Here is a 23,952-nt window from a genome sequence, read left to right on the forward strand (position 1 = left end):
ATTAGGGCAGATACCTCTTAAAATAGGCCAAAGTCTTAAAACCCTCCAGAATGCAATCATATGAAAGAACAGAAGTTTTGTACCATACAGAGTCATCATAGCACAACCAAGGTGTTATTTTTAGAAGGAGATCACAAAAATCTCATTTTCTTCCTAAGCACACACAAAACCACCTATTATTTGAAAATCATTAAGCCTGTAAAGGTAAACGGAAGAAACTAAGGGAAGGACACAATTCATTAGCCAGCAAGTCCAAGAGCTATACAACTCTCATACTGTATCTTATGATGCAAGAAATAGAAAAGTGACAGAGAAGAATAAAGGAGAGGCTTATTCCTTTATACTGATACTACTCTATTCTTCAGCAGCTCTCTCAATTGCACTTGTAAAAACTTTTTGATTAAGTTATTAACAGAGTGTGCTCATGTGTGGATTTGAGGGAGTGGGTGGGAAAAGAAATCTTACTAAAGAGATTCTGTAGTAGAAACCATATTGGAAGGAACTTGGAGATGAAGGTAGAGCATCTGAAGTGATGAGCTGCACAGAAACCACTCATGTGCAAAAAGGATTATATCATTTGTCCAGCTAGGCATAAAGTTAAGAGTCTAGATTGGGCAAGTGCAGTAATCTGCAGGACTGACTAGGAATGTATGGGAATAACACCTTAAACTTAAGTGAAAATGAATAAAAAGGTAGGGTGTTGTCAAAAAGTACTCCAATACTGGACACTGCCCATAAGAATGAAAGATTGGCAGCTCTGGATCCCCAGCTTCTTACACTTGGATGCTTCTGGACTTTTTCTTTATTTATAAGCTTGTAATCCTTTGTTTCTACTCTTCAAAATAAAAACCTAGCCTAGCCCTAAGACCTAATGCATACATTTTTTGTTTCCACTGTAAACTTCAGCTGGATGAAGTCTGAAGGTTAAAAAAAAAAAAAAAAAAAAAAAAGAGCTTCACCAAAGCAAGTTTAGAGATGGAGAAAAGCAGTAAAGTAAGCAACTCTGACAGACTTGCGCTATGGCTTCCACTTAGGTAAGCAAGATGCTACGAACCACTGATGGCTGGTCTGCCAAGAATAAACATGGTGTCTTCCCTTGCGACTCTTAGCTTCTGGAAAAGAGCTTCCTTTATCAGATCTAAGCCAGAGGTGCTACTCCATCCAAAAACCAGACAACATAGATATTTCATGGTTTATCATGACCTATATCATCACACTGTGTCTCAATTATAACGGTTACAGCAAACAGGAAAATTACCTGAGTGACAATTCATGGTCCCCCAATTGATAGTATATTCTGCTGATTTTATAGAAGGCTTCAGTGTTATCATTCTTTAACTTGGCAGCAGCTTTCAAGTCACTAATGGCTTTGCTTGGTTCTCCTTCCTTTATATAACACTCAGCTCGAAGTTCCCGTAGCTCTGCATCCCAAACACAAACCTTGAGAAATCAAAATTAAAGCTTGTTTTTGGTCTATAACACTTCACTTCTTTTCCTCCCCAGCAAGAGAAAAACCCCATTTAATTTCACTTTGCCACCTGCAATAGCATAAGGTTCAAGCTGCACGCAGAGCACATGAAATTAGCATCTCTGCTTCCTGGTGGATGCTGTGATGCACCTGCCCACATAGAAAACAAAGGCCTGAAAAATTTGTAAGTGATTCAATGAGCTCATGCAGGGAGATGAATTAAATCTGTTGGCACTGCTTAAACTGGGACAGTCTGTTGAGCCTCCAGTGAAGGATATCAGAATCATAACTTCTTACATCTTCCCAAAAGACTCAGGGTAATGAACAGCAAGGACCAAGCTGTCAGATGTCCTCTAGAAAGAAATCTGAGGGCATGATTCAGCCACACAAGATTTGATCTTAGTATCCATATTTTAAAGATAAATATACAGAAGTAATAATGTCACAATATAGCAAGAATAATTACTTAAAAGGAAATGCTAATCATAATTTGTCCTGGTGAGAATTTATTCTGGGTCTTATCATTTGTTTGTAAGCCATCCTTTTGGAGAACAAGGCTTTTATGCTTTTCCACATTCCCTCCCCATAAACAAACTCCCACCCTTTGGCAGTTTCTTCTGCAAAAGCCATAACGCTGCAAATTCCAAATCTGTGTTAATTTGCATGTGAAGAGTTGAAGCAGTTAACAGTCTTCTAATATATGTATCTACATGACACACAAAATACCCACGATGAATTATCTACACTTATATGATCAGCCTACCTATACCGATTAAGATTCAATACACACAGATACCTACGGAACAAGCTGTAAACCAGTGAGCTGTTTACATTTCTAACTTTATGTTTTTAGTCTTTTGTTACTTCATTCACTCAAGACAAAACCTGCCTGCATACAGGCAGTGAAAAATCTAGATGACAAACCTACACCTTCTATATTTGGCAAAACTTTAGTGGTTTGAGAAGGATTTACATCCCAGCTTCCCCAGGAACACCAAACTGAAAAAAAACAGAAAAGTATGATCAAGGAAATTATCTGCAACATAAGACTGGCTGAAGTTCTCTCTTTAACCCAAACTAAAACCTATTATTTTGACTTTTTGCAGGTAGTGCTCAGCATTCGCTACTCTCCAACTTCATTATGGACTCACAGTGCTCAGCAAAACTGGGCCAGTTACACCAAGTGTTTTCATATCAGTGAAAAAGTTATTAAACAAAAATACACAGATGTCAGACAGGAGCTCATACTTCCCTTTCACAGTACCATTATACTTCACACTTACTGCCAAGATTTCATCAAGAAGAGAAATAGCGGCTTCATAATCCTCTTGCTGGTAGGCAGATAATGCTTGTGAATGCAGGCGCTGTAGCTCATCAGATTTTGTCAGCTGAGTCTGGGCTTCTTTTTCCTCATTATTGCTAGGACTGGATTTGAGCTGCAAGCATTAAGAAGGAGAGAGACTGAAATGCTTGTTCAAGGATGTCTTTTTGTCCCATAAATAATCATATCACAGAGAACTGACTAAAGCTGCCAATAAAGCCAAATCAGTTTTAAAATTCCACTGGAAATGTTTCCAACTCCAAACTTCAGAAAAAAGACAGGCATTTTTAGCTTCAATACAAGTTGTAGAAAGTGAGACAAATCCAGTTCCTCATGCCACGGTGCCTGATTGCTTACCACTGGACACATCATACGTAAGTTAGTCCCCCCCATCACCATGGGAAGTCTCATGGATCTCTCAATTGTAGTCTAGTTAATTCATCTGTCTACAGTTATCATACACTTCATTCCTCAGCATCAGCAGAAATATCCACATAGTATAATCACATATCGGACATTAAGCACAATATGTATTCATAAATTCGTGACAGAAATAACTGTAACATGTCTCAGACAGCATTACTGTAAAGCTGTTTCTTCCATTTTCCCCATAAAAAGTGGCTACAGCAGTAAGTTAAGTTGCACACATGGAGGAAAGGCTCAACACTGGGATCAGCTAGGAATCTACGCCTTTTGCTTCATACGTAGTTGTAAACAAGCCTGAAGTTTTCTTCTACAGACTCCCATTTCTCAAGCCCCCCTCTCTGAGTAAGTAGGTGTTATATTGCATTTGCCTTCATTTGTTTAGGGAGCTTTGTATTTTCAGAGAAAATTTTGAAAATCCCAAAACCTCACAGGCACCTCCGCTACCACCCAGAAGACCCAGGGCCACAAGGATGACTGGGGTCTGGAGCATCTCTCTTACAAGAAGAGACTGCATGAACTGGGCCTGGTTAGTCTAGAGAAGACTGAGATGGGATCTCATTAATGCATATAAGTATCTCAAAGGTGGATGCCAGGAAGATAGTGTCAGACTCTTCAGTGGTGCCCGATGACAGGACAAGGAGCAGTGGCCACAAACTAATATGTGAGAAGTTTCACCTCAACATGAGGAAGAACTTCTTTATACCGAGGGTGGCAGAGCACTGAAACAGGTTGCCCAGAAGGGTTGTGGAGTCTCCCTTTCTGGAGACATTCAAAACCTGCCTGGATGCATTCCTGTGTGACCTGCTCTAGGTGGCCCTGCCTTGGCAGGGGGGTTCAATCACATGATCTCCAGGGGTCCCTTCCAACCCTAATGACTCTGATTCTGTAAAGACAGATATGGGCCAGGAAGAATCTGTCATTCCCTTGTGAAGCCAGGAATTTATTTGTAAGATTAGCCTGGATATGGCACTGGCTCCATACTTGTTGCCAATCAGAATGACTAACAAAGTTTTAAAAAGGACAGACCACCAGGACTTGAATTTTTATTATTATTTTGTTTGCTCTAAAAAAAATTTGCACTACCATTTCTTTTTTTTTTTCCTTACACAAAATGTTAACTAAAGTTACTGGGTCCTCAAAATCACCCCCTACTTTTTCTTTCCTCCTTTATCTCGAAGTGGTCTGTTCCCTTTTTCTCATCAGTAAGTTCTTCAAACACTCAGATTTTGTGCTTCAAGGTAACGCAATTCTCAATGTAATCTACATGTAATGTAATTCAAAATCAGCCTTCAGAACACCTTAACAAAATTCCCCTTGGTTCTAACACTGAAGGATATGAAAGGAAAAAGCCTAAACACCACATTAAAAGCATGCACAAGTCCCACCTCTATCTTAGATTCATTTTAGGTCTGTCTGAACCTTACGCAGTTGGGTTTTATTTTACTCTGGCAAAAAATCAAGTTGTACTTGGACATGAAAATCATCATTTATCCCCTACACCATCTTGCAGCACAAGGAAAGGAATGGGATCAAAGATTTTTCTACTTTGTAGGCTAATTCCCAATATAAGTCTCACAAAGCTTTTCTTCTGGTAACAGCAGAAACTCTGCCTATAAACCCCTGATGCTGTGCATCCTGCTTCTCCTCCAGATCTGGAGCTTGTAGCAGAGAAAAATTTCTGCCCCTGTAATTTTAAAGTTCCAAAGCTGCAAAGCTCTCTGAAGTTCTGAACTCTTTAGTTCCAGCTGACGTGCTTAATTTCTCTCTATTTCTTAGCATTTTCCTCTCTTAAAAATAAAGAGCTTTTGCTATGGACAAGCCTTATGCTTCTGTTTAAGCTTATCTCACAGTAACACTGCACTCAGACACACCGTATGTTTCTTGTTACTTATCTGGAGAAAAATGTCAGTGGAGTATGAAAAGCAACTCTGCAACCACACAGACAATCCCAACAGTAATAACAACCATTTGAGTGAAACATCCTAGATAATTTTGGGTAGTACAAATCATCCAGGTAAAGAAATAAATTTCTCAAGCTATCATTTAAACTAAAGCCATCAAGTGTTTGTGTGCTACAGTATGATGAAAATATACACTCAGAAACTCTTATTAGGTAATTAGTGCATTGCTATGATGGTTTAATCAGTAATGTTAAATAAAGCTTTTCATTCAGCTCCTAGGAAAAGGCTGAAAACATGATGTAGTTACTTAATACTCTCATTTTGGTTTGCTTTCCTCCCTTCCCCTCCTCCCCCTATGTTTTTGCCCTGTAATCAGAGGACTGTCATTATTTCAAATAACTGAAACGTGATTCATTATTTCTGCTTTTCCTGTGGAGCAGTAAGCCTGGGGGTGATAACTCAGAACAACTGCTTACACTAAGTATGCTAGAAAGGAACACAGTATCAAAGGAGCAAGAAAGGAGCAAAGTATTATAAAACGCCCTTCAGCTGAATTTAATACAGGTCTAAGGCAAACCTAATGCTCCTCTACATGCTTCATTAGTGGCCTCAAGGCACAAAGTCAGAAGCTATGCTCTGCTCAGTTCTGCTGGACAAGCAGACTGCTACTGGCGAGTGTATTCTCAGTACATGCTTTGCTGTCTGATGTTTACTACATTCGGATTAGAACTGTAAATTAGTTGCCGTTTAAATTGCAGTAGAGCTAGCCATCTGTTAACAGCAGCTTTCATTTCCTACTGACACCCAGCACCCCAAACCTCCACTCAATTCCTGTACAGAAAATAAAAGACCAGGATACAGGACTAGCTTTGTTACTATAAATAATTCTCTATCACAGATTTACTACTATGGGTGCTGCTTTGTTTTATAGCCTAGTCTCAATACAGGGAAGAAACCCACCCTAGATTAAGCAAAACCCCCACTCCCCTTCTTCCCCCCATTTTCCCCTCCCCCCAGTAAACAAGATTAAAGGGAACAAAATCATCCTCCTCTCTCAACTAAGTTGAGCTTTAAAGCATTCACACATGTATCTATCTTTTTCCCTGTTACTCTCAGTGAGGAAGCTAGCTTCTTCTAGAACTTTATCTCAAGGTACAAAACTTTACAACATTACCTTACTGCACCTAGGACAGTTGAAAAAAAGGTATTAGTAGTTCACTTCATGAAACCCAGCATCTTCTTGGCATACAGAAAGCGTTTAGATCATTTCTACTCTAAGTAGGCAGCCTTGGAATGGCTGTGTTGCATTTGCAGTCAAACATCAAGTATTCAGAAGTTTTCTGATGGGAAAAGCATTTTAACAAGGTAAACAATCCATGCTGGTTTTCAATAGGCAACATCATGACACACACACACACACACACACACACCCCCCAAACTGCCATATTTCACTGCATTTCACAACTCCATCAATATGGCCTTCCTAACTACACACAGAAGAAACAACAACCACACACAAAGCAACATAAAAAAATAAGAATGCACCACTACTTCAGAAAAATTTGTTAGTAGCAGGGCATCCAAACTTTATCAGCAGTGACAAAACACTGAAGTGAGACCAATGTTAAAACTACATAGGACCATTTGTGTCTTGTGTGTTGGATGATGCTCAGGTTGTCCAGAGAAGCTGTGGATGCCCCATCCCTGGCAGTGTTCAAGGCCAGGCTGGATAGGGCCTTGAGCAACCTGATCTAGTGGAAGGGAACCCTGTCCATGGCGGAGGGATTGGAACTGGATGATCTTTAAGGTCCCTTCCAACCTAAACCACCCTGTGATTCTATAAACAGAGCGAGTACCTCCTGCTATCAAATTTAGTATGAACTCTTTGCTTCAGGATCTTTTCTCAGAAGCATAGCAAAGGGTTAAAAGACATTCCTAAACTAATTCAGCAGTTTAACAATCTGTCGTGCTATCCATCTACACAGTACTACATCTTTCTTTGCAATGGCTCATTAACAATACAGGAAGAAGTTGGGCACTTAGCACAGGAATTCTAAGGAAGAAGCAGTTACAACCACCTTAAGAAAAAACACCAACAAAGAACTCTAAATCCATACTCAGAACACAGATTAAAAATATACAAACAATTCACCAGTAACATTTGAGTATCTTAGTATATATTATAAAGACATTATCAATTTGAAAAAACTCATAAATACTGTAGTTAAAATCAAGTTATTGTTAAAAATAAATGTTACAGATACACTGTTTCTAGAGTGGTCCAGGGCCACTAATGTAGGCATACATCTACACATTCTAAGGCTGTTTTATTTTCTTCCTTCTTAAATGTGTAAATACGCAAGCAATGAAAACTGCTTTGGCATGTGAAAAACATTCAGGGGAACTGAAGAAACCTCCACTGTTTGTGTTATCTAAAATTAAGACATCCACATGCTCAAGAACAGTGCACAAAGGAAAACTGCATTGGCAGAGCAATGTATTAGGTAACACTACTGTGATGTTAAGCAGATGGAAAAAAAGCAAGGAAATACCTTGTAGTCTTTACCTAGAAAGCTACAGATGATCACAGTACCGCAGAGGAATGTATTTGGAAGTCTAATGTTACTTTGATCTGGTTACTACAGCTTCAAATACCCAACCCAAGATTCCCTAGTAACTTACTCAAATGAGATTAACTTAAAGTGGCATAAAATGGTCTCCTCCACCTACATCCAAAAATAATACTATTACATATAGCAACCAACCACAGAAAACTATTATCCACAACAGCTGAGGACTTCTCTACAAGACAATCTGCAGACGTACAGTGCTCAGTCACTTGGTCTTGGCTGACATCTAGTGGAGCTGGAAGTAGCACCTTCAGTTTCCAGGTTTTTAAATGGTTATGCTTCCAAAGGAGACAGAACTGCATATTTAGGGCACCTAAATTTAGAGTATTTATTGCAACAAACTGCAACTGTAAGCATTATAGTTACTCTCAAACACATGAAGATTAACTTAAAAGAAATATGACAACTTGGTCCTTTCCACACTTTCCAATAGACTAGGCAGAATTTTTGTTCTATTTTTGTGTTGAATTCAGCAATTCAAATGCTTAGCATTTTCTCTAGCACACAAGCAGGGTCACAGACATTATAAGGCATATACAAAGGGCTTCCAGGACTTGCATTGCTTTTGTCACCTTTTCAGGCCTTCCATCAACCAAAGCATATCAATAATCCTTTTATTTTCACTAAAAATCACATGTTTGCAGTTAAAAAATATTCCAGCAGATTGAGGCTACAGATATGAGCACTGATGTGCCCGCAGATCTGTCCTGTTGACTTCTATTATTCAGAAACTACTAACCAAAACAGAAGGAACTTGGTATTAAAGCATATGAACACTCAACCAAAGTTGGAGCAGAGAATACTATTCATATGCTGTGAGCAGTAACTTTCTGAAGTGCCCACAGGACTTCTTAATCCTCGATACATCCTTAAGACTCTGAACACCAGAATTAAGACCCCTATGCTGACGTTTGTTGTACGCTTTGTTACCCTCTAGGTCCTAGACTTCAAAACAGGTAACTGAGTTGCAAAGGAAAATGCTGAGCAGCCTGTAAAGATTACCAAATTGTGATTCTGTATTACTAGGTGGAAGAAGTCCTGGTCCATATAAGGAATTTCATCAGCTTCATGCATCTGTTGACTAAAAGGAGAGGTTCCTAGAAATGTAGTATTGGTTAGTATCCCTGCAGCATTCAAGGTCAGGCTGGATGGGGGTTTAAGCAACATGGTCTAGTGGAAGGTGTCCCTGCCCATGACCGGGAGGTTGGATCTAGATGATCTTTAAGGTCCTTTCCAACCCAAACCATTCTATGATTCTATCACTTTATGTTGAGGCATAAGTCTGAATCACACTTTCTACTCAAACCTCACGATTAATTTCAGCCAACAGGGAAGTACAAAGCAGACACAAAAAATAAAGGCACCTCAAAACAATGCATGAAGAATCATGGGGCTTGAAGAATCTCTGCCCCTGAAAGGAGTGCTCCCATCCTTTCCAGTCAGGCATTCCCACTGCCTGCCCTCACACTGGCACTGCCTCACGAGACAGCCAGTACTAGTATGCCACAGGAGGCAGAAACACCCAAACCGAGAAACTGTTCTGCTCAGCAATCAGGTAACTTCGAAGAGGTACAGAGTGCTCCTGAAACTTTTCCCCATGTATTATAAAGCCATGCAAATAGAATTTAAGGATATAATTTTTTTTTCTTTTCATGTTTATACATTAAAGGATAGGGTTACTACTATATGTAAAGAATAGTTTCAATGATTCTTTCAAGCTCTACACAAAACTGCTGTTACAAGTTGGGAAAGTTTACTTGTCATTTCCCCCCCCCATATGGACGTGCTAATTTTTTCTTGATATTTCTCTGCCTCAAAAATTATTGCATCTCCTGAAACACTGAGATCCCTTTCAAGAACATGACTTCGAGAGGAGGGATGGGAAGAAAAAATAATGCTTTTCAGAGTCTCCACAGGGATTCAGACTTTGGAATATGCTTGGAGAAAACATTTTACAGAGAGGTCCCTACATCAGTCACCTTGCAGTTCTGGTAGGCACACAAAGGAACACTGCTGACATTGACTCTTAATGCGAGCATCACACGGGGAATTACAAACCATCTCATTCCTACATGTCTGTCTTTAGTAGTCTAAGTAAAATTACTCACCCTAATTTCCACACCCTGACCTGGTTTCTCCAACTCAAAAGTGGGAAATACTTTAAATTCTGATCTGCTCCCTTGAAGTCAACACCTGACCCAAATTGTCTCCTATGTGAAGTCACACGAGAGAACACATCTACCATCATTCAAGGGTATATAATCTATTTCAAAGAAGGCTTTACCAGAAGAAAACCCATCTCATCTATGCAACTATTTCCTCAGGAAAATAAAATAACACTGAAGGCAAAAACTCCCACATTTTTACATCCTACAATTCATTTCTGTATGTGTATGATGGTCTCAGGACCACCTACTCTCAGTAACATCCTGCAACCCTGCACAGTAAACAAAGTGGATTATTTTTCTTCAAAGCAAGACTTTCAGCAAAAAAGAATGGATGGGGTGAAGGTTTGTTCTAAGTTTTGGGGTTTGTTGTTTGTTTGTTTTATTTTTAAATACAGCATTTCCACCTTGTCTTTCCATAATACTCATCTTCTGCAGACTCAAACATATGACCAGGCTGCTGCATGCCTACTGACTTACAGTAACTGCAGATTTAGAGCCTGCACACAACTAATGCAGGATGGCCCAAGTTTTTCTCCAATTTAGCTCCAGATCTGGGCACAACCTGCTGATGTGCTACACGCTTAGTCAAAATGAAAGCAGTCCAGTTAGGTGATATCTGGGCAACAAAGCGAGAGGCTAGTGAGCTCTTCAGATCCTGACCTACATTTACTCAGCTAAAGAGCATAATCAAATTACATACTCTGTTCACATGTAAAACACACAATTTGAGGTATTCAAGTCCACAACTTAATTTTAGCCTAAAAGCTTTTGAGATCCCACTGGTATTTCTTTCACTGTATCTACAATAGCAGTAGAGATAACTTTTAAGGTACAACTTATTTTTTTTGGCTCCTTGACCACTGAATTACAATGTGAGCCAAAGCTTCCTTGTGGCTAGCATTGCCCCTACCACTTTTGGTAGCAAAAAATAAGAGTCTGAATGTAAAAGCCTTGAGATCACTTAAAGAGATACTCAATCCCTAACGGACTTCCTCCTTCTTTCCTCCCCTCTCATTTACGAGAAAAAATACCAAAGACTAAAGGCAGCAATCTTAATTTTTGCAGTTGGCTTGGAAAATGGCAAGTTCCTTGACAACTGACTGTAGCATTTCCATTACATAGCATTAAGCAATACTTCAAGAAACAGTAACTGCAAAGAGATGCATACACACTATGACATCATGTAGTTGCTATGGCAGCAACTATGTCCTCTGTTAATCAGAGCTGAACATTCTCCTGCATTTGCAAAGGGCAGGGCTGCACTGCAATCCGACGCGCAACTGCAGACCACACACTCCTAAGAAACATACTGAGGAAGCAGCAGCAGCTAGAGGAGCCACTGCTACTGCAGCTTTGCTACAAACACAAAGACACCATGGTGCATTTATACCTGCAAGAGAAATTCCTCCCAACTGCCCCGCAGAGCATACAGTTCAATTGGTCTGGTTTTGTCATACATACTCACTAGTAAGATTTCCATTAACCATCTGTAATCTGCAATGCAGAGCTGCATTCTCCATCAAACTCTTCAAAGAAAGTCAACAAGGCAGCATCAATTACACTTGCAAATTCTATTTATTTTGGCATAAGGAATATGCAAGCTGCTCAAACTAGCAACTCTTGAAGGGTAAGAATAAGAATGAATCTTATTTATTCTCATGCTTACAGAAATTCTGTGCAGAAAGGGAACAGAGTTTCACATTTTCTCTGAGGAATTTTGTTCTAGATCAGTTTATTTTTGCAATGTAAGACTGAAATGCACAAAATACCCATGAAAAGAAAAAAAACCCAACCCCACCAACCCAAGTGAGCTTTAGGTGAGTAATATCCAAGTGTGTTTCTATGGAGACTCTGAGCACTTTCTGATCATGGAGATTATTAATGTCATGTCTCACATAAAATATGGGGAACTACTCAGACTCGGAACCCAACCTTAAAAGCAGTGATGTAATTCGAATTAGGCCTCCAACTTACCACATTTTTAAAGTCATCCTCTGCTTCATCAAATTTTCCTTGCTTGAGCAGTAAGTGTCCTCTCTGTAATCTCGCCTGAAATAAAACAATTTCTTTTGATGTACAAACTGGAATTCAGCAAATTATGAACATAAACTTCAGCTTCCTTTACCAGGAAAAAGAAAGCTGAATTTTACTACAGCTAACAAACTGAAACAGATCACAACACCTATTCCTCATCTTCTTGATCTGACATTCTTAGAAGGCTTCTTTGACGGCAAAGGATCACTGCACCAGAACTGATGGAGAAAAAGCAGCCACAGTTTTTATGAGCAGCTGAAATTCATGTAAAGAATTCATCTGAAGAGTTGCACAAAACAAAGTAAATGTTTACCTTACACCAGTTACTTGATTATAACTGCTTACAGATTTTTAAGAAATTAGCATAAATAATACACAATATATAATTCCCACATTTAATTCTTCCACTAAAATTTCAAAATAATAGAAGCTATGCAAAAAGACAAGCTAACAACTTAGAAAATTTAACAATATTTTCATACAATAATGAATTTAACATTTACTCCTTTGATGTAAGCTGCACTGGACATGGCACTGCCCACGGAAAAGGAAGATAAAAGAATTAGATAGAGATAACTCCACTATCTGTGTTCAAACTGCAAGGCAGTCTCCCAGACAGTATGCAGGAGCAAGAAAAGCATAAGTAAATCAGAACTTGCAACAATCCCAAACAGAAGGCAGTGAGATTAGGACAATTCCTGTGGAGATGTTTCACATCAAATGCTGATTAAGACAGAAGAGGCATCTGTGTGCTCTCTTCCACTTCTCTGTCTCAGAGGGCATAGCCTTGGTGACTGAGGAGAATAACGACAAGCAAGAGAAGAGAAATGTTCAACATAAACCCATGAGGAACATGAACTTAATTATACTACTACTATTTGTTAGAATAACTGGGTAGACTGTACTCAGCATAGCTACAAATTAAAGTACATACACCACTGCTATTATTTTATCCTGTTTAAAGCCTTCTGAGTAATAATGTATTTATTTCTGTTGAGCAAAATCTGAAAAAACAAATTTGAAGCAGGGGGTTTTTATGCTTGAACACTTTCCAATTGCAGTAATACTTACTGATGTGAAGTCCTGCTTTAATTCAACCACTTTACTTAAATCACGAATTGCTGCTTTTGATTTGCCCATAGCTAAGTACACTGTGGCTCTTCTGTAATAAGCAATGTAGTTATCAGAGTCTCCCTCTGCAAGTGAAGGAACAGTAATCAGAATACTATCTCAAAGCAACTGAAACTTTGGGTACAGCAAAACTTTAATTACTAAAGTTATCTGACTTTTAAGCGACTGGAAAAAAGTGGTATTTATAAACAAGGCATAACATTCGTAACATTATGCAAGCACTATGCAGTTTCATTATGTAACAGTAAAGATAACAGAATTACAGTAAACGCTAAATAAGAGTACTGAAGATGAAACACGTACACATTTTTCAGCTTTGTACGACAAAGCAGCCACTACATACTAACCTTTTATCTCCAACTGCATGCCTACATTTGAAAGCATATTAATGCATAATTCTCCATCCCAGTCCCTGTCAATCATATAGGATGCAAGCAAATAACTCCAAAATTACCAATATGTAAGTCCAATGTCCACATGGACACATAAACCCATCATCTATTGAACTAGCAGCAGCTTCTTTAACACTAAAGTGGACACTAACACCCCCTCTCAATGGAAGACAAATGCACATACATTATTAAAACCCGAAGGCTAACTTCAAGGCCCACATATCCCACACTGTATGCTGGTCAAACTTCCAAGATCCAGCTATTTTAACAATCTTCAGGCTAGCACGTACGTACCCCCTTACAGGAGGCAATTAGTTTCTGAAACTGAATAAGACTTTTCTCAGTATTCTCCTTTATGCAGTATTTTGAAGAAACAGGCTCTCAAGTGTAACTTAGAGCACCCAATCAACCATAGACAGTAGACTTCTACTGTGCTATTAGAAAAAAAAATAAAAATCACCAATCCAGAATATGTAGGCAAGAACACCCATATCTGTGACAGGAAACAAGTATTTATCGTCCTCACCTCATCTGAGGTTAAAGTTGAACTTTAAAATAAATGGAATAAACAGCACTGCCAAAAATCTTATGGTCAGTAACCAAACTTCATAGCTGGCAACCTCTATTAAAAAATGCTAGTTCAGTTACCACTGGAAAAGGTATCTGCACCCTTCCTCTACAATGTCTTGGTTGTGAAAGTCAGAATGTCCAGCACTGAATTTAATTACAACTCCCATGCTTTATACAAAATGATGGACATCTAGTAAATTCAAATGTTGCTACCTTTAAAAAAAAAGGTGTATTAAGTCCTACTGCATACAACTAAATATGTAGAATAGGCACAAATGAATAGCTGAAACTAAGGAACTTAATTAATACACAAAGGATGAAAGACATGAAAGGAGCAAACCCAGAAAGCACATTCCATCCCAGAAGCATTACGATCTTTCTGACAGTCAGACTATGGTTTTGTCTCAGTTCCCCAGTAACAGTAATGAACAGCAGTTGACATTTACCCAGAGAGAAAGCATAAGCCATCAGCATGACAGGACTGAAGAAAGAGCTGTAAATTTAGCTGGAGAGAAAACGGACAATAGCTTTCTTCTACTTTAGATGTTTGAACAAAAGCAAAAAAAAAAAAAAAAACTACCACAAAAAGAAAAAGGAAAAAAAAACAGGCAGGCAAAACAAAACTATCCATTTACCTCTCTGTCTATAATAATGTAATACAGACAAATTAGCATTAGAAAAATTTCTTCTCCCCTCCTCTACAAACACAGTAGGCAAACTGTGCTTACTATCTTTTCAAAAAGGCAGAATACAAAGAAGTCTGATCACAGTTCAAGCAATCAGGCTCAAATCAACATACAGGTAAGAATCCTGTCAAGGTCACAACACAGGTGGTCACACCATAGTTCTATCAGCTGCTCGAGCAAGGCAGAGGGCTTCTTTCATGCAGGCACCTCACCCCACTGCCAATCTTTGCAGCACCACCAGCATCTGAATGGCCACAAACTGAACTGGACTTCTCACCAAATCCAAGTTAAAGCTTGCGAATCAATAATAAAGTAATAAGACATGCTGTAACACTAACTCTGCTCAGATCCCACAGGAATGCTTTGACAGCAACACACAAGCAAAAGGTGGAACAAGGAGCCTTTTGGTACAGCAAGGAGCTTCCACATCACAGAGAAAGAGGAAGTTCCCCCTCCACTCCCTTTATGAAAGAGAGGTTTATCTTAGAAAACTCACAGAAAATATGAGTAACTCAAAAATCAGCAAATATTTCATTTACACATCACTATTAGACCTAGACATAAATAGAAAAGCCTCAATAGTATGACTTGATGTGTAACACCTTTGTATTATTCTTCTCAGAGAAGATTATGCACTTGTACAGATTAAAAAGTCCAACAACTTTTAAAATATAAAAAAATTCAATTGAGAAATTAGTGTTAATGAGACTGCTCTTTACTAGTGCTCTGTCTTTACACTTCAATTAAAGGATTTTAACCAGCCAAGTTGTTTTGAAATTTATAGAAGCAAACATTTAACTCCTCAGTTTGTTGAAAACATAGAACATCAAAACTAGTTGAACATCACTAGTTGAGTTTGAGAGTCACAGTTAATATATTCTTCACTACCAGTTCAGCATCTCAAACTTGTAGAATCAGTTTCACTGAGGTATCACCCACCTCAAAAATAAAAAAAAAACCAACAAAAAGCCAACAAACCAACCCCCAAACCACACACCCCCCCAAAAAAAAGCAAAAAAAATAAAAATATACTACACCAAAAGACAAAAAAGAACTACTTTAAATGTTGGGGTTTTAATCCATTCTTTCTTCTCTCCAGCACGGTAAACTCAACCTTTCAAAAACTACCTTCAAAAAACTTCATAAAGACAAAACCTCATCTTGATGGGATTAGATACAGGGAACACCTCATCAAACAATGCCATGATCAATTGTCACTGCTTTCATACAGCTAGCTTGCAGAACAGCAGTGATTTAGTGTTCACATATCAGTTTCTTTTATTAAAACCAAAGCATAAGTATTCTACTACATCTCTTTTCGCTCCTGTCCAAACTGCTGCATAAAGATGCCCAAAATTCTGTGACTCATGGAATGCAGTTTTCAAGAAAGCAGAATGCTTAATGAAGCAAACAGTGAGAAAACAAAAAAATCCAACCGAAACATCCAAACTTATTTCAGTGCAAGCATCACTTTCCAGAGATACATACCTATAGCTGCGTGAAAGTGAGACAAAGCATCTGCTAGCTGTCCAGCAGCCAATAACTTCTTTCCCATTTCAAGTTGCTTTTCTACTTCTGCATTTGTTCCACATTCAGCTCCTTAAAGAAAGGCAAGATCAAGGTTCTGAATAACTAGTATGATTATACCAAAAGCATACAGTGATAACACATATAACAAGCAGTTACTGATGTAAAGGCAGTCACACATTCCTGTACTAATACAATCAGCAACTTAAACACTGTCCCTAAAATTACAATGTAAATAGATAAGCATTGTAAAGCACCATACTGGAGAAGGCGTCAAATAGGCATTTCTTCTCCTGTCTGTACATTCAGTAACATACTTTTTGCACACCAAGCTTTATACATCAACTATAAAAACAGTTTGACAAAATAAATTTGTGTGAACTTTCAATTAAAAACCATCTAAAAAAAAATTATCATAATGCACACATAGCAAAGAAAAGGGCTTGAAGTTAAATTTCATGACCCTACTTAGGACTCAACCGAGAACAGTTAGCTATCTGAGTGACTGGCTTCTAGTCTACTGCAATTTTGTTTCGTTTACTTTATCATTTCCAAGGCAAACTCTTTCCAGGGCACAAGTTTTGATATCAACAATTAAGATTCTCCCCCCCCCCTTTTCATTTAACTGGAAGTATGAAAAATCACACTAAAGTGGTATGTTTTCAAACTGCCAGTTTCAGTTGAAAGCTAATGAATTGCTGCTGTACAATGAACAGGGAAAGACTATTGTTCAGAAGAAATGAGTAGCTGAATTCAAGCACATGCTGTACATCCATCAATTCAGCCACAGAGATTTTTCATTTGTAGCACTTACAGCAATCTGCAAATCAGGACAGACTTTCACTACAACTTACCAGTTTATGACTTAAAATTTTCACACTATAAACAGTTATCTTTTAATAAAAGCATACCTTATGCATAAGTTTAAGCAAGGTAGCAAACTAAAATCCTGAATAAATACAATTAGTGGGAATCAACTTCTTTCAGTCAGGTTTTGTATCAAGCTAATTCAGACAGGCACTTGAATTAACCTCAAATACAAAAATGCAACAGCACTTTGAAGCTGTTTCTTAGAGTCTGAATAAAACTGTTAACACTACACAGATTGGAGGAAAGCATATCAAAACTCCTCACATTGACAGGTGATTAAACAACAAAGTATTTGTAATGAAAAGAACATTGATGTCTGGATCACCAAATCCTTAAGATTTTTAGACCCAGGAGCTCTTGGCACTCAAGATCTTAATTTTTCTTTCCTACTCCTTAATACAGTTCATAATTCTTTTACTTCCACAGAAGAAAATTAATGCCCTCTGTATCCACTGGAAAAAGATTCACCTGCTAAAAGACTGATAATAATTCAGCAAACTAAATTCTAGAGGCTTCAATTATTTCTTTCAGAACAGTAACACCAAACATTTACTTTTTTTAATTTATGAAAGTTATTTTATAAAATAATCCCCAAGTTCCTGGTCAGTAAGGTTTTTTTTGTTTAAATAGGTAACATTCATATAGTAATTATTATCCTAGAGTCAATTAAGGGTTCTTATTAAACAATGCATTTTAAAATCCATTCTACATTATATATAGCTCTGAAGAAAATATAAATAGCTCCACTGATAATAGAGAAGTATTTGACAGTAATTTTTCCCTACACAGTATTCTACCTCAGTGCAGCTTTTATGTGAATCTCCAATTTTCAGAAAAATAGACATTTTCTTTGCCAGCTTGAAGTTTTAATCACTGAATAAGTCCAATGTCCTCTAAAATGACAAAGCAAGCACTGAAGGGAAGAAAAAAACAAAACAACCCAAACTGAAAAACAAACCCACAAGTTTGGAAGTACACTAACAAAGAATCAGGTATCAAGTCATGAACAGACTGAAGTATTTAACATGAGAAAAAAAAAAAACAACCAAAAAAACAACCAAATTTCTTAAGCTTTGTCTCTCCTGTCTCTCCCTACATATGAATACCTGAAATCTTTCAAAACTTGTCAGTTTGGAGCAGTATCCTAGAAGTGGGTTGTAAATTACTCTTTGATGAGCCTTCCATCCACCTAAACATGGCATTCAATTTTCAGAGTCTCAAGCATCTGAGGGAGTGCCCTTATTTTCACATTTAGTCACACCAGGACAGCTCCAAGAATAGATCTTCCACAGTAAGATGTACCTATACAATTTATACCTTTCAAACACATTATGTTCAGTACAGCTTTACAGTTACATAATACTTTAGGCAGGAGAGACTTCTTTTTCCTTGAAAATATTGAACATTAATGAAATGAGACAAATGACCATTAGTAGTAAGCAGGTAAGTAATAAAAGCAGAAGCAACACAGATAGAGTAATAAGGCCAACTGGAGAGTATCGTATGCTCACTGCAGAACAAGACTAATTATACTAGACATAGATTAAAAGTACACAAGTTGCTGAACATCTTAAGTTGATGTGGGAATCTCCAGAAGCAGCCTATATAAACAGTGTAACCATGATGAAAAGTGACATTTACCATAACTACTCAGGAACACTGTACACTGACCTGATAGTTGGGCTGATTATTCATATAAAACTACATGAATGCTTACTCATTTTCTGGCTGTAAGCAAACAATCGCTTTAATAAACCACCCCACAGCAACCATCTGCAAACTGCTAACACAGGCACAGAAGTCTAAGGACTCCAATTCTGTGTAACCTATTTGGGTATCTACTCACTCTTTGGGAATGAACGTGAAGACTCAAATTCAACCAGAGGCAAAAAACAACGAAACCCACAGAGTTCTTTCCAGCATATATACAGACATTAGTAAGCTGGTTATGAAGGGCCCAGCGCTGCAGCTGCTTTCAAGTATTTTAATTTGAATGTTATTTCTAAAGCCTGCCTAATTGTTACCTGTTCACCAAGGATGACAGATGACCACACACAAGAGCCCCAGCAGTCAAATCAAGTCAGATATTGTGGATAAGTTCAAGAGTCTGAAGGCCTGGCACTGATGCAAGGATGGAAGAGTCAAAAAAGAAGCCAACAAAACAAAAACAAAACCAAACTTCTCTCAGATAATAATTGTTTCCAGCCCTGTCACCTCAAAGTCAGTCAGAAGGCACAGGAGATGATAAGCAGGTGCAGCTAACCTGTTTTTCCAGTTAAATACATTCACTTCAAAGAAATTTTAACTACCTGGTAGGATTTTTGTTTTATTAGAATAACTGGTGCTAATACATGGATACCTGAGCATGCAAACTTCAACTACATCCTCATATAATCAGTCAGATCCACAGTGTAAAAACCTTAAGAATACCCTTTAACTTGAAAACTGTTTCAAGATTTTACATTTGTCTACACACTCTTCTTTTCCCCCAACGTGGGGAACAGGACTGTGAAAATAAACAGAACTAGTTTGAATTGTGTATCAGAAATCGAGCTGTTTCAAAGAAAATTGAGAAACACGTATGTGACTAATCTTAATTACAGTAATCTTTTCTGTATTTTTTAAAAATAAAGAGCTTGATGTTTGTCTTGTCATGCAAGTAACAGACGGGGGGGGGGGGCATTTTGTGATCAGAATGACCCTGTGTTTAGCACAGTAAGTCTTAAGTTTGCTGTTATATTTTAAACAGGTTTGGGCTTTGCTTTTACGTGTGTTGCTTTTCAAGGACAAGAATGAATAAAGAATTGGATCCAACCCCAGTTTGAGAAGCAATACATAAATGCTCACAAGGAGCCTTAAGAGAGCTAGCTGAGCCATGTGTAACTTTCACCTACCAGGTTTTTACTCCCTCTGTTTGCAAAGAAAATTGGTACGCATAGCCAAGACTGGCAAACCAAAAAGCCACTCCCCCATTATTCTTTGGTTTTTGGGGTAAAAAAAAAAACAACAAAACAACAACGAACCCACAAACTCAGGATAGAAATACAGGTGTGGGGCAGAGAAACACTTAAAGCTGGTGGTCTGACAATAACAAGTTGAGCTCTGTTAGTTAGGCTCAAAGCCCGTTTCTTCTTCCCCTTATTATGGTTTTTTTTTTCACTACCAGGAAGGAGTGGGCAACGTTCCTCTACCCTCCTCAGTCACCTCATTTTGTTGCCGTTAATGCAAACAAACGGCCATGAAGGATACATCTTGATTTGTATCAAGTGGGAGCTTATTCAGCACAAGTCAGGGTATTCAAAGAGGAGAAATCCAGGAAACACAACAGTAAGGGCTCAAATGCGACTTGCCACACAACCAAGTATTCAAAAACCTTTTACTGAACTCATTTCTCAGTCAGACAGGAGTATTCATAGGTATTGATACAAAGATACAAAGTTAACACAGGCTGACTGTTCCACCAATTCATGAATTGGCTGTCGAAAGGCAAACTCCCATATCAAGATAGCAAGATGTAAATTAAATATGAACACATTTGAGTTCAAAGACCAGTAATAGTAAAAAAAAATCCAGATATTTAAATAATGTAACCCCCTAAATTCTCTAACTACATTCTCTGGAAAATGAATTCATGAACTAAGAGGTTAGGAAGTTCAGAAAATAAGATCCAGAACCACCACTTTTCATTATATTACTGTTCATCTTTATTAACTGAAGATAATATATCCCAAATTAGGAAAAGGGGCTTTGGTAAGTTCTCATGGCCATTAAACCATATACTTGAAATAAGCTGGCAACTCCAAATAAAGAATCCTCAGTAGGAGCATCACTGTCACAATCTGTAAAGCCAGGCCGGTGTGTGTGTGTGGGGGGAGAATTTACAGGGAGAAGGAGGGGAGGGAGAAGTATACTCTGACCACAAGTATTATTTTCCCTTTGACACTACTAGAGTACACATCCAAAAAAAGCAAATCAACACCACAGTATGTAGACTCGTATTACAGAGCATCTTTGCCACAGTATGTGCCTGTTGCCAAATGACCAAAGCAATTATTAATTTAGTAACATCTACCAAACTTTTCATGTCAAGCCAGGTCTTAGGCCTATGGAATTATTCTGACTATTGACAGCTTCAGTTCCACTTCAGTCTGCCAAGGCTAGTTAAAGAACGCTCCTCAGGTGAAACTCTTAAGTGCACAATTGTATAACCAAGTTGTACATTTAACAGGAGCCTGTGAATAAAAGTTTGACCATACAGGTGTTGCTGACAGGGTATTCTGAAAGTGAACAGGCTGCAAAGAGTGCAGATAAACTTCTCTGCTAAACTTCAAATACTGACGTTGAGAAAAAAAAAAAACAAAAAACCAAAGACCTAACAATAAAACAAGAACATAACTAAACATAACACAGCTGTCAAAAGCCTCAGTGAACTTGTAGGTTTGGCACTAGTAATGGCTGTGGCTGAGAAGGACCATGGAAAATGCCTTTTTACTTGGGAACGGCACAAAATTCCTCCAAAAGTGAGAAATTCAAAGCTAGTACAGAAGCGGCCAATACCGTCACACAGCTGCGCTCGATAATACCACGTTTTCAAGACCTCACAGCAGTTTACACCCCAACAGCAGGCCAAGGAATACGAAAGACACACACCGAGCCCCCAGCAGCACCGCCAGGAGCTCAGATAGAGCCAAGCAGGTTACGAACAGCGACGGTGCCCTCATTACACACCCTTCGGAACCGCCTTGATGAGGTGGCAGCTCTGCACCTCCTTCTTCCCCACACCTTGTCCAGAAATACTCGCCTCTCAGGACGGCGGCCCCACCGCCATGGTGCTCGCAGCCCCACGCCTCCCCTCGCCCCGGCCCGGCTCAGGCCCGCCGGCTCCCTGTGGCCAGGCCGCGGCTCCGCTCCGCTCTCCATCAGCACAATTCAACCGGGACCGACACCCGAACACTCCTAATCGTCGCAATCGACGAAGACGGCCCAGAAGGAGGGAGGGCGATCACCCAGCGGCTTCCCCTAACAAGGCATCCCCGTGGGCCCAGCTGCGACCCCATCTGAGGCTGACCTGCCCCAGCGGACCGCGCACGGAAGCGGCGGCCACCTCTATTGCCACACCGCCGGGCCGGGCAAGGCCGAGCCGCAGACTCCCCCGCTCCCCGTCACAAGCTCCACTCACCCTGGTACTGCAGGTCGAAAAGCACAAGCAGGAACGGCAGCGCGGAGCCCAGGCGGCCGGCGGAGGCCGCGGGACACACCATCTCCGCCGCGCCCCGACGCCCGCGTCTTTGTCCACGCTCTCCTGCCGCAGCCAGGCTCTTCCTGGGGTGAGGAGCGGTTTGCTCCAGGCCCGGGTTCAGCCCGACTGAGCGTGCTTTGCTGGTGCTGGCAGGCATGGAGGCGGACGCGGCCACCTCGCCCCGCGCCAGCCGCGGGGTGAAACGGCTGCTGGCGGGGATAAGGGAGGGAGTTAGCACTGTCGATACAAAGAGCCACCATTTGGGGTGTGATTGTTGCTGTTACCCTTCAAGGACAGTGTTTCTGACTAGTCAAATTGTAGGAAAATTGTGCATTCTGTCAGAAGTAAATTGATCCTGGTTCATCGCTGTGTCTGACCTAGCACGGAGTAGAGAATGGCAAGTGTGGTTTCAAAAACTTGAGGCTTACACGTCAGATTTGGCAACCACAGAAACTTCTCATTCTGCAAGTACAGTCACATCACCTTTCTTACCCTAGATGATATAATTCACAAGCTTTCTTGAAAGATCATGCTGTTAAAAAAAAAACAAGTTATCCCTCTTCACTTTATTTTTAAGATGATGCTTCAAAGGCATCACCTTGAAATTTGACCTGCAGAAGTAATTGAGAAATAAGAACTTGAAATAATACAAAAGTGTTAGATGTGAAATGAATAATAGATGACACTCTAAGGATGTCAGCATGAAGAAGTTGACAACTCCATGCAGTATGAGTAAGACAAAATATGAAAGCCTAAAGCTGAACTCAGCAGTATGCAGTCATGGTTACAATAAATGAATCAAATTGATTTACGTGAGGAAAAACATACTAGACCAAAGCCAGACAAAATGAACATGGAAGGGGAATTTAAACCTCCAACCCCCTAAGATGACTGAATATAATACTAAAGATTATGACATCCTTAATAACGAGATTAGAAGAAAACAAGCTGGAGAAAACTCAGTACCTCATACAGGAATACCTAGCATAAAGATTCAAGCATCAAAATCCCTTAAAGCAGGACGAAAGTAGTATGATTAAAACAAGTATCATTCTGAGTAGATGCTTGACAGGCCCTTGGTCCTTGACCTTGGCCCTGAAATACTGAGCCAAGGTCAGTATTTCAGGCTGACACAGCAGTGTAAAGAACAGTGTGTAATGCCAACACTACAAAAGGATCTGCTCAAAAAGCATTAATCATTGTCACTCTGTGCTGGAAATGCCACCAGGTGCACAGAATTACACAATAAGTCTTGAAAGAGACCATAAACCATAAAGAACCATTCCTGATTATCACAGATTCCCAAACATGTATTATTTAGATACTAAGTATTAAACTGGAAGAACAAGTTCTTTAACACGTATTCCCTTGTGCGATTTCATCATAGAATCATAGAATGGTTTGAGTTGGAAGGGACCTTAAAACTCATCTTGAAAAAAATCAAATCTAGATTTCAGAAGCAAAAGAGCAGGAAGACTCGAAAGAACAAATGCATGTGGACATGCCAACATATTTTGGAATTTGAAAAACAGCAAAGCAGCACAGCTGTAATGCAGAGTCTTTCAAAGGGACTCATCAAAATTAGACTG

The 23,952-nt window shown here is 39.2% G+C and overlaps 1 protein-coding gene across 2 annotated transcripts in view; it reads right to left on the reverse strand.

Moving 5' to 3' along the window:
- DNAJC3 (DnaJ heat shock protein family (Hsp40) member C3) overlaps positions 1 to 22,405 on the reverse strand; it is a 33,002-nt gene extending 10,597 nt beyond the window's left edge. The window contains exons 1-6 of one of the 2 annotated variants that reach the window (XM_057401141.1): positions 22,304 to 22,405; positions 16,216 to 16,326; positions 13,020 to 13,144; positions 11,889 to 11,963; positions 2,752 to 2,904; positions 1,259 to 1,440 (exon numbers count right to left, since the gene is read on the reverse strand). In XM_057401141.1, coding sequence (XP_057257124.1) covers positions 1,259 to 1,440; positions 2,752 to 2,904; positions 11,889 to 11,963; positions 13,020 to 13,144; positions 16,216 to 16,326; positions 22,304 to 22,385 — 728 coding nt within the window. In that variant the 5' untranslated portion in view covers positions 22,386 to 22,405. Of the gene's footprint in view, positions 1 to 1,258; positions 1,441 to 2,751; positions 2,905 to 11,888; positions 11,964 to 13,019; positions 13,145 to 16,215; positions 16,327 to 17,921; positions 17,943 to 22,303 lie in introns of those variants that run through there. The other variant, XM_057401142.1, reaches the window with a different exon arrangement.
- Between the last annotated feature and the right edge of the window lie 1,547 nt (positions 22,406 to 23,952).

Source organism: Pezoporus wallicus, unplaced genomic scaffold (assembly GCF_028554395.1).
Source record: "Pezoporus wallicus isolate ANWC-B61680 ecotype Strahan unplaced genomic scaffold, APGP_CSIRO_Pwel_v1 contig_6944, whole genome shotgun sequence".
Lineage (NCBI taxonomy): Eukaryota > Metazoa > Chordata > Aves > Psittaciformes > Psittacidae > Pezoporus > Pezoporus wallicus.